The sequence below is a fragment of the Pristis pectinata genome, chromosome 27, assembly GCF_009764475.1.
Source record: "Pristis pectinata isolate sPriPec2 chromosome 27, sPriPec2.1.pri, whole genome shotgun sequence".
NCBI classification, from domain to species: Eukaryota; Metazoa; Chordata; class Chondrichthyes; order Rhinopristiformes; family Pristidae; genus Pristis; species Pristis pectinata.
The window spans coordinates 12485902-12498061 of record NC_067431.1 but is presented as its reverse complement, the minus strand read 5'-3'; the positions used below and the strand labels follow the sequence as shown (position 1 = coordinate 12498061).

Here is a 12160-nt window from a genome sequence, read left to right as displayed (position 1 = left end):
TATTCATTTGTATCAAAGCATTTAGCCACCATTTCAGGCCAGTAAATGGGCAACACATGTCAGCCTTGGCAGTGCATCACCAAACTTAAAAAGACTGCAATTAAAGAAAAACATACCCTTAATAAATGTTAATGAATAACAATCCAGTAGAATTTTAAGTTTGCTGAATATTAGTGGACGTTTGAGGAATCTTTATTAAATAGAATAAGGTGGATGCACTGAATTCAATTTAATTTCAGTTGTTACCATTTCTAATATATTAAAGTAGGCTTGTACAAAATACTAACATTTCTCCATTATTTTAGTAGCTTATCGAAAAACTCATGTAACATTCTTGAAAGTTCTTGAGATGATTTTTTTGTCCTTTTATAACCCTATTTCTCAAATGAAGTGATTAGAAAATCTGCAGCCAAGTCCTAAAAGTACAGCTGTAATTTGTATAAATTTCTACCTACATTTCACTAACTTGTTTACTAAATAGATAAAAAAAATGCCACTTCATAACATGTGAGTTGATGTAAGGTGATGGTCCAGTATATTATTCCATCTCTTAACGTGAAGTCTTGGGTGCTAGCGAGGATTTGAGTTTTGTGGACTCTCATGGAAACGATAGGCACACATGTAGAAGATACCTAAGAAAGAAATGAAGTGATACATTTGTGTTGCCTCATCAACTCGGCATGACTGAAGGATCAACTGAGTAATGGTGCAACAGTGAACCAAATTCAGGTACAATTTGATATCAGAGGCTAAGTAATTATGATGTAAAACCATTAACACAGAAATCATAAGTTCACCTTGACCAATTGAATTCAATGAATTTGAGAAATAAAAAATTTGTGAAAGCTATTGTAGTTATTATAAAATACAATGAAACCATCAGCATTCTTCAGGTAAGTTCCATAGTTATAAGACTCTCCTGCTGCTATAAGACTCTTGAATGGACCTCTTACACAATAAAGGTGATCTCTTGATCTCTCAACCTATCTCGTCATGGCCCTTGCACTTTGTTTGTCTACCTGCAATGCACTTTTTCTGTAACTGTAACACTATATTAGAACATAGAACAATTACAGCACAATTCAGGCCCTTCGGCCCGCAAAGCTGTGCCGAACATGTCCCTACTTTTCTGCATTATGGTTTTTTTTTCCCTTTTGTACTACCTCAATGTACATATATGTGGAATAATCTGCCTGGATGGCATGCAAACAAAAGCTTTTCACTGTATCTTGAACCTATTACCAATTATCGATTCTAACTTCCATTGTGCATTGAATGTGGTTGATATGCAGGCACTGGATTGCAGGAGAGTTTAATGGAAACAAGTTGTCCCTACAAAGTAGATCTGATGACTGAAAAGAAATGATAGACGTGGGGCCACTGCTTTGTGTGTTCTTGCCAGTTGTGATAATGAGAGATTGAGCCCCAACCTGTAAATAAAACCATCTTCTCAGCTCCCTTATATCATCATCTTTCTCAGTTTTTACATATGGCCATTCTTTGCACTGGAAATGGAGATTTTCGGATTAAAAAATTTGGTAATACCTTGTATTTCACTTACTTGGGCATTTGTGGAACAAGGGGAAATATATGATACAGTTTTGCATTTTCCATAAATGATCCTCCTTTGCGAGATTTCAGTACATGGCAGCCATCAGAATTTGTGCGCAGTGTGGCAATAAATAATACCAAAATGAGGTTCTTTAGCTCAACTGTAGATGGTGGAAGGTTGATGCAGCCAATAATTGCTGCCAGATTTACCGTTTGCAAGGTGTGCTGCAGTTGATGGAAAGGAAAGCCACCTGGAACATACTACATTATCCTTTATAGGATTCAACTGCTGAACACAGCCTAACCAGCTCTTTAGCAGGTCAACCAACAACTGAAAAAAGATAGATGATTTAATGTTTGGTTTCTGTCCAATATTTTGATGTAAGGAAGAATGAAGTGATACATCAATCTCCCTGTTTCTTTCTCAATTAATTTTGCTGGTCACGCAACACTATTCTCAACACTGGTGCCCCACAAGGCTGCATCCTCAGCCCTCTACTCTACTCCCTATAAACTCACGACTGTGTGGCCAGATTCTGCTCTAACTCCATCTACAAGTTTGCAGATGATACCACTGTTGTAGGCTGTATCTCAAACAGAGATGAGTCAGAGTACAGGAAGGAGATAGAGAGCTTAGTGGAATGGTGTCATGACAACAACCTTTCCCTCAATGTCAACAAAACTAAAGAGCTGCTCATTGACTTCAGGAAAGGGGGCGGTGTACATGTACCTGTCTACATCAATGGTGCTGAGGTCGACAGGGTTGAGAACTTCAAGTTCCTGGGAGTGAACATCACCAACAGCCTGTCCTGGTCAAATCACGTAGACGCCACGGCCAAGAAAGCTCACCAGTGCCTCTACTTCCTCAGGAAGCTAAAGAAATTTGGTTTGTCCACTTTGATCTCTCACCAACTTTTACCGATGCACCATAGAAAGCATCCTATCTGGATGTATCACGGCTTAGTATGGCAACTGCTCTGCCCAGGACCGCAAGAAGCTGCAGAGAGTTGTGGACACAGCCCAGCGCATCACGGACACCAGTCTCCCCTCCTTGGACTCTGTCTTTACCTCTCGCTGCCTTGGTGTAGCAGCCAGCATAATCAAAGACCCCACCCACCCAGGACATTCTCTCTTCTCTCCTCTTCCATTGGGTAGGAGATACAGGAGCCTGAAGGCACGTACCACCAGACTTAAGGACAGCTTCTATCCCACTGTGATAAGACTACTGAACGGTTCCCTAATACAATGAGATGGACTATGACCTCACGACCTACCTTGTTGTGACCTTGCACCTTATTGCACCGCACTTTCTCTGTAGCTGTGACACTTTACTTTGTACTGTTATTGTTTTAACCTGTACTACTTCAATGCACACTGTACTAACTCAATGTAACTGTACTGTGTAATGAATTAACCTGTACGATTGGTTTGTAAGACAAGCTTTTCACTGTACCTTGGTACAAATGACAATAATAAACCAATACCAATACCAATGGCACACATTAACTCCAGCCTCCCAGATCACCTTGACCCACTGAAATTCTCCTACCATGAAAGAGGTCTATGGCAGATGCCATCTCCTTGGAGCATCTGGACAGTAAAGACACCCACATTAGACTATTGTTTATTGACTACAGCTCTGCCTTCAATACTATAATTCCAAGTAAACTCACCTCCAAACTCTGAGACCTGGGACTCAACACCTCCCTTTGCAACTGGATCCTTGACTTCCTGTCCAACAGACTACAATCAGTGAGGAGAGGCTGCAACACCTCAGGCACGATTATCCTCAACACTGGTGCCTCACAAAGCTGTGTCGTCAGCCCCCTACTCTACTCCCTATACACTCATGGCTGTGTGGCCAGATTCTGCTCTAACTCCATCTATAAGTTTTTAGATGATACCACCGTAGTGGGCCATTACTCAAATAACGATGAGTCCAAGTACAGGAAAGAGATAGAGAACCTAGTGACATGGTGTCATGACAACAACCTTTCCCTCAATGTCAGCAAAACAAAAGAGCTGGTCATCAACTTCAGGAAGGGGAGTGGTGCACATGCTCCTGTCTACATCAACTGTGCTGAGGTCGAGAGGGTTGAGAGCTCCAAGTTCCTAGGAGTGAACATCACCAATACCCTATCACCATATAGATACCATGGCCAAGAAAGCTGATCAGCACTTCTACTTCCTCAGGAGACAAAAGAAATTTGGCATGTCCCCTTTGACCCTCACCAATTTTTATCAATGCAGCACAGAAAGCATCCTATCCAAATGCATCACAGCTTGGTGTGGCAACTGCTCTGCCCGTGACCACAAGAAACTGCAGAGAGTTGTGGACATAGCTCAGCACATCACAGAAACCAGCCTCCCCTCCATGGACTCTGTCTATACTTCTCACTGCCTCTGTAAAGCAGCCGGCATAATCAGAGACCCTTCTACCCCGGACATTCTCTCTTCTTCCCTCTCCCATCAGGCAGAAGGTACAAAAGCCTGAAACCACGTACCACCAGGCTCAAGGACAGCTTCTATACCACTGTTATGAGACTATTGAATGGTTCCCTAATTCAATACTCTTGACCTCACAATCTCTATAGCTTTCTCTATAGCTGTTACACTTTATTCTGCATTCTGTATTGTTTTACCTTGTACTATCTCAATGCACTGTGTAATCAATTGATCTGTATGAGTGGTAATCAAGACAAGTTTTTCACTGTACCTTGGCACATGTGACAATAATAAACCAATTTACCAATTTATTTTTAGATTTGTGTTTTTTATTTACTCCTTCCCTCTATCATTGGCTCATTGGTTGTGTTCTGACTATCACATTAGCACTCATTCTGTAAAAGCTATCATTCCTAGTAGGGTGAAATGCAGTCAAGAAGCTTTATTTCGCATAACTGGTACATTATCAGCAACAATTCCAAACTGAAGCCACCATTAATTTCAGCAAAAGATATTAAACTCTAACATTTGATGTGATTTCAAAGTAATGGAAGACCAGCCTTGGTCCTCTACAACTACCCACTGCTATGATTAGTTTTCCATATCTATATCCTCCTCCATCTCCACAACCTCCTCATATTTTTGTATTTCATTGACCCTGGCCTCCTGCACATCCTCAGTTTTCATAACCTGTCAATGGATGTTTAAGCTTTTGAGCTGGCCTGGTCCTAAATTATAGAACCATAATTTTCTCTGCCTCCCTGTTCTCTCTTTCTTTAAGATGATCCTCAAATCCAAGCTTGTGGTCTTCTGCACTAATATGACCTCTTGTGGCTCCTTGAAATGTTTTGTTTAATAACATCCCCAGGAGACACTTGAAGAAGAATCATTAAAGGTGCAATATAATAACAATGAATCAGTAATGTGCCGTGTGTCTGCCTAGTTTAGTCAGAAAGTCATGGCCTCATATAGCACATAGATAGGCCTTTTGGCCCACCATGGCCATGCTGACCATCAAGTACATATCTCTGCTAATCCCATTTACCAGCACTTGGTCTACAGCCTGCTATGCCTTGGCGATTCAAGTGCACATCCAGATGTTTCTTAAGTGTGCCTAACTCTTCCACTTTCTCAGGCAGTGGGCTCAGATTGCAACAATGCTTTGGGTGGATGACAAAAATTCTTCCTTCTATTCCTCCTATAGCATTTTACTCCTCACCTTAAACCTATGCCTTCAGGTCTTAGACACCTCAGCTATGGGGAAAGTTTCTTATTATGCACCCTATCGATGTGTGGTATTATTTTACCAGTCCAAACCAATTTAAGTGTTAGAAATATTAGCTTTCTGAAGAGCAGAACATGCTTGGATTTCGTATATTTGTGCAACACTTCCTGTTGGCCACTAAAGAGATCTTCAGAGTTGGAAGACAAAGATTGCCCCATCCCTCATCGTCCATTTCTGTGCTATTGACACTGCCTTATACTCACTGTCCTCCACTATTATGGTAGAAAAGATATCCCAAAAAGAGCAGGATAGGAAAGCTAAATCAGCAATAATATTTCTTTATACTTATTTTGAAATGGTGGACTAATGGAATCATTTATCTAATCGTCTCACCATTGAACCTGACTGTACTGAACTGAGTCATACACATTAGGAAGGCTGCCCGTCAATCCTTATTAAGCTAATTTATCTCTGCTGGTTCAGCATAATTGATCTCAGCCCCTCTGTGCTTGGGAGAGAAATATCATCCAATTCCAGGTCCTAATTATTCTCCAGTGATGTGTATGTATGTGTTTGTCTGCATTGATGAGAAGATGATTAGATGTGACTATGACAGGCCTCCCTGGTGAAATAATTTGCCAGCAGTCACCATTGCAATCTATGCATGAAAAGCCATGCTACTTCAGTCTTAACAAGCAACTCTAGCCCACATGTTCCAGTGTGAAATCTGCATTTGTTAATCAATTGAAATGCCCATCGTACAGTGTGAAATGCTACAAAGGGATTCACTTCCCATATAACGCAATATTTTACCTGCAAAGAAAGTGAGGACCACAGCCACCCATCCAATGATATAGGACCAGGAGAAGCGCCAATTGCCATAACGCTTACCATAATAGTTTACTGTGACAGCTGTATAAATAGCCATGGCTAGCAACACAAATAAACCTGCAAAATAAAAAGTGCATAACTATGGTCATAAAAGTTAAGACTTTTCAGAAAAAAAATGTCAGTGGTGTAATGGTTGAAATCAATACTTACATGAAATAAAGTACAACATGCCTGCAACAAAAGTTCTATCAAATTTGGTGAAGGAAGAGTATTGCATGAATGCCATTAAACCAATAATGATGCCGATGAAGCATGCCAAGAAGGAGAGGATCATGAATACTCTGGTGGCATCCCAGTAGGCTAGAATAACAAGAGAAATGAATTATCATTATATATCAGCAAAACGACAATTTTGTTTCTACTATAACTAATGAGGAAAGAGAATAATGGGCAAATGAGAAATAAAGCATTTTGGCTTCAAACAAATCCAGTTGTCTCCTCTTGCCTCACCCAAGTGTTATGTGAGATCATGACCTTTGCTGTTCAGAGTAGAAAACTTATTATGTGGATACTATTGTGTGCCTCTCACAGGATAGACAGGAAGATCAAGGCATCCCTGTTAATGCCTATGCTTCAATTTGTTGCATTTATGTTGATGGAAATTTAAGAGTCCTTGACTGCACCAAGCACCATTGCAGAGAAAGTGACTGTCTAATCTAGGCTGTAAGCATAGCACAGTGAGGATTTACAGGTGATTTATTTATCAGGAATGCCGTTAATGTGGGAAATACAAGGTTACTAATTCATTAATGCATGCTTTTATAATAAGCAGAATCTAGTAACATATGGTAAATTGCTTATTTGCTAAATAAATGTTTGCTGTATACACAGTAAATATAACATGATTTTGTGTTCTTAAAACAATCAACATTAGAGATTTTTTTCATTTCTTCATATTTCCTTTATTACAGAGAAGGCCATTTAGCCCATTGAGTCTATACTAGCAATCAGAGCATTCCTATGGACTCCAAGCCCTCACTATAACGTGTTATCTAACACATGCCCATTAACCCTTGATTCTCCTACCACCCATCTACACCAGGGATAATTTAGAGTAGCAAATTAGTTCAACAGTCAGCATGCCTTTGGGGTGTGGGAGGAAACCCGTGCACTTTGGGAAACCCATGTGGTCACAGAGAGAATGTTCAAATTCCATACAGATGCCACCCAAGGGGAGTTACTTCATTCCATTGAAATAATACATGCTTAAACATTGAAGCATTTCACAGAAAATATACTTTTTAATTTTGAGAATTGTTCAATGTTTGAATCCAAAAGGCAGACTGTTAAGTAGTGAAGACTGCACAGAGATTGCAAATAATATGCTTTAGACTGACTAATAAGAAATGTAGGAAGTGTTGAGTAAGTCAATATTATCCAAACATGAAAGGAAGGATATTATTTTGGGTGGTACTAATTTCAAATGAGGAGACAACTCAAAATATTACCTGGAATATTCTGGATATAACTTCACTTTATTTCCATGTAAATATTTTTCATAGAGAATAAAATCACAATCATTTGTAGATTGAATTATTTATTTTGCCAATTAATCTCTCAGGGTATTTGCTCATGAGATGGATCTGCTTAGAAAGTTCTGCCTTCTCCTTGTCCAGTTTATGTTTCTGCAGTCACCGGATGCCCTTCCCACTTTCTCCTTCCCCCGTCTCTCTATGCTTGCCTGCAGCTATGAATTTGTTGATGTAGTTTTCAGTTCTCTGCATATTACTGAGTGCAGTCTGATACAGTTGTATTTTCTAGACTCTTTCGCTGCTCATGTATTGATCTCTCTGCATGTTTGTGCTTTCTCCTTCTTGTTAATTTCCCCTCTAATTTGTGTGCTGTCTTTCAAACAAATTTTGAAACCATCATCTGAATTACTGCCTTATCTGTGATCAGCTCACTCAGCAGAACTCAGGAACTGAATCAAGCTATGATTCTGGCTTCGGCCTTAGCATCTGGCCTATTGGCAAATCACTGTTAGGACATATTAAACCATTCAATTCCTTGGTTGTTTTATTATGAACTGCATCAATGGCTTCATTTGATCTCCTTACCGACACTGTCAGTGTGCAGATAGCATTTTCCTGGCACACAATATCTCCACAGGCCCTGATGCATAAAACTGCCAGAACGGCGATACTGTATCCAGTAATCTGTTGCCGTGGAAACTACAAGCAAGATGTTGCCTACACCAGCACAGAACAAACCTCCTCCCATAAAACTGTACATCTTCTTGGAGATACAATCTGCAGAAGGAAACACATGAAAAAGTTAAAATTATTATTCACTTTAGATAGTTCCTCCTAAACTCATCAATAAATCAACACCTATTTGTAAAACTGGATGCTCAGTTCAATAATGTATTAAAAATTTAGCTGTTCCAGATTGTAGGGAATATTTTCTTCATTTCTTCATTTCCTGACTGTTCAACTGTTAACATGAGGTATTTTTTCTGTGACTTTCCAAGTACATAGAGTCATGGAGTCATAGAGTAATACAGCATGGAAGTGGGCCTTTCGGCGCAACTTGTCCATGCCAGCCAAGGTTCCCGTCTAATCTAGTCCCATTTGCCCTCATTTGGCCCATATCCCTCTAAACCTTTCCTATCCATGTACCTGTCCAAGTACCTTTTAAATATTGTTAATGTTCCTGCCTCAACCACTTCCTTTAGTTGCTCATTCCAGATACTGAGCACATTCTGGGTGAAAAAATTGCCCCTCAGTTTCCTATTAGATTTCTCCCCTCACCATAAACCTATGCTCTCTAGTTCTTGATTCCCCAACCCTGGGAAAAAGACTGGGCACATTGCCCCTCCTGGTTTTATACACCTCTATAAGATCACCCCCATCCGCCTATATTCCAATGATAAAAGTCCCAACCTACTCAACACCTTTCCATAACTCAATCCCTCGAGTCCTGACAACATCCTCATCAGTCTCCTTTGCCCTCTTCCCAGTTTATTGGCATCTTTCCTATAGCAGGGTGAGGGCAAAGCTGAGCAAAATATTCCAAATTATCCTTAAAATATCCGGTGTCATTCCTTATCATGGGGGTGGCAGAAACCTTGCCCTGGGGATGTTGGATAATTCCCTCGGCTGGGATGGACACATCATGTCCACAACTGTACTTTAGATCAACTCTTCCTGAACCATCTGCTGGAATGTAGGAGTATGTCCATGCTCCTTTGGCAGATGGGTGACCATGGAATGGATTGAGGAAAACCACCTATTTCACGTCTTTTACTCAATTGTCTTTTCTTAACTTTCTTGGAGAAACCCTATGAGATTTCGGCTGAAGCATCTTAGGGGAATGAAGGGAATAAAGGATATTGTTACTCAAGTAATTAACGGCATACACAAAATCTCAAAGGTCCTTTCCAAAAGAAATTGAATGGAATTCCAAAGTGCAAGAGTTCAAATTATTGTGATCATATATAATGATCATGCAGTTTCTTTGGTAAATATATTCAATTAATTTTGCTGTCCTTAATCTTTACACAAAGCTCTACAGTTTCTCTCCTGTAAGATAGTTATCCCATTCTCTGCCTTTGTTCCCATTATCCTTTCAGGCAGTGCATTCCAGATCATAACAATTTAATGTGTAAGATAAAATACCATTGTGTTCCTCCCAGTTCATTTGAAAATCAACTCAGTTGGTTGACTTCCCTGGTTACTGACCTCGACCAGAAGAAACACTTACTTCTTATTCATCAAAATTGTTTAGGTGTTTGCACATCTCTATCAAGCTTCCTTTGAGCTACATCTTTCAGGAAAACAACACATCTTCTCCACTTTTCCAGTGCCTCATAACCGCTCCCTTCCAGTAAATCTCTTGTGCATACTCCTTTTGGTGTTTATGTCATCACAAATGCTGTAAATATGTTGTCTATTGCACTCCTTTCCCCTCATTGCCTTTCTATCCTCAGCTTGGTTCCCTACCATATCATGAACTTTAAAATTGTCATAGGCTCCCTTTTTCTGCTCCACTTTAATGCTTTAGTCATCCAAGAACTCCAGTTTTGTATTCACTTTCTTACCACCCCACAGGATGGATGTCCATTTCCTGCCCAAACATCTGCTCTGAAGTCCTGCGCTGTTCAATTACTATTTTGTCTAGCCATCTTTGATTCCAGTCCAGCTGGCCACATCTTTTAACCTCTCTCACAAGTGATAATATCATATCTTTCCTTTAACTGTTCCAAATGTGCTCAGATGCTCTCCTATGTCCGACTTGTCCCAATATAGACAATACATATAGATATTTTCCCATTATAATAATGTAATTTTGTTTTGTCCAGTAGATAAGAGATTGACAGAAATATGTTGATAGCATTTAAAAACATAAAAATAAAATATATTCTTGAGGATATCTTCTGGAATGCACAGAACAATTTCAAAACTCTGCAACAAATGAATAGCTTCAAGAAAAGAAATTTCTGAGTATTTCTGAGTATTCAATGTATTAAACATCCCATCAATATGATTTTAACTTTTACTTATCTGCATCTGACTGATTTCCAAAGATTAATAAATGCCTATGTAGTGCATATCTGTTTTAAAATTGTATTTTAAGTAAACTTTTCATAAATATTTCACATGGAATATTGCAGGAAGATTTTCTCTGAAAGTGCATTAAAGATGCCTCTTCTAAATTGTCACAAAAATTGTTTCAATGTCATGAATAGCAGATTTATCAAACAGATTTGAAACAAGAGAGGTTATAAACAATATACTCGTATATTCAGGATAATGGGGAAGACACACTCCACAGGAAAATTAATGGTAGACATAATAATCTGAGGAAAATAGTATTTGAAAAGCTGACGTGAAACATAAATAAACAGTGATATAAAAGTAATGTCATTCCAATAATTTAAAATAATACAATAATTATGGATCAAGTAGATTGAACACTTTCTAGGTATTAATTAAAATAGAATCACTCCCTTACATCCCTTATTGCTCCATGTTATAGAGCACTTTTGCTAAAATATAGTAGCAAATATTCTTTATTAATGTTCAATGTTTTTTTAAATATTGTGCCGTAAGTGTTTCAACCACAGGACAGTTAATGGCTGGAAGTTTTTGGCTATGCAAGTTTCAAAGGCCAGACATTAGAACAATTTACAAATCAATCTTCATTAAGCAGGTGATAACTCAATTGCAGACTGAGGATTACATGAGGCCAATGTGCTAACAGGCCTCCTTCTCTGTTGTAGTAATTGCCTGACTATAAATGACATCTTGTAACATTGCATACTGAACAGGACAGATTCCAGAGAGAATCTTAGGTAAATGTAAGAAACTTATTTTCTTAAATAGTTCTTTTCGGCAGTGTTACATCTGCAGATTTAGTAATATCGTTCACACAAACTTACTCTAGAAACTGTAGTTAATGAGACTTACAGTAATAACACCCCGTGTTACATATGTCCTACCCCAATGCTATATCTGAGTTTTCATTGTGGTTCTGGATATGATTAACAGAGCCAAGGATCTCTTTAAAGTGAAATGATATATCCAGATTTAAGACATTTTCCTTGCCATTCAAATGAATTTCAGAGTATAGGAAAAATTAAAAAGTGACATTGTAAATTTATATTTAAAAATCACATGTCTACTTAGGTGGAAAATGCTTGAAAAGCTCCTACCTGTAGTTCTGCCACTTGTGTTGATCCAGCCTCTGATACAGTTCTGCAGTCGCACAGCCAGTTACCACCAATCCAGAGCAGGTGGATTTGTGGAGTTAGTCCTCAGCAGAACTATGTCAGTGGAGCTAGGAAAATAAACATAGAGAAATGCATCACATGAAACAATTGTGCTCACTACAATAAGCTACATCAAACAGACAATTAGTTAGAGCCGAGTTTGTAAAGACAGGAATTTGCTGAATATACACTGACATTGAGTATTTGAGTCGTATGCAATAAAGAAACAGATGATGGGTGCAATTTTTCCATTCAAACTAGATCATTGTCCAATTGCAGATACAATTGAATATATACTTTGGAAATAATGCTTGTGATACCATTTTATAATATCATGC

At 38.8% G+C, this 12160-nt stretch overlaps 1 protein-coding gene across 1 annotated transcript; it reads right to left on the bottom strand.

Moving 5' to 3' along the window:
- Window positions 1-570: 570 nt before the first annotated feature.
- Window positions 571-8344, bottom strand: lim2.1 (lens intrinsic membrane protein 2.1). The gene is made up of 4 exons (XM_052040006.1): window positions 8170-8344; window positions 6263-6412; window positions 6035-6169; window positions 571-632 (listed from the first exon to the last, which is right to left on the bottom strand). The coding sequence occupies exons 1-4, from the start codon at window positions 8342-8344 to the stop codon at window positions 571-573; spliced, it is 522 nt and encodes a 173-aa protein (XP_051895966.1).
- Window positions 8345-12160: the final 3816 nt, after the last annotated feature.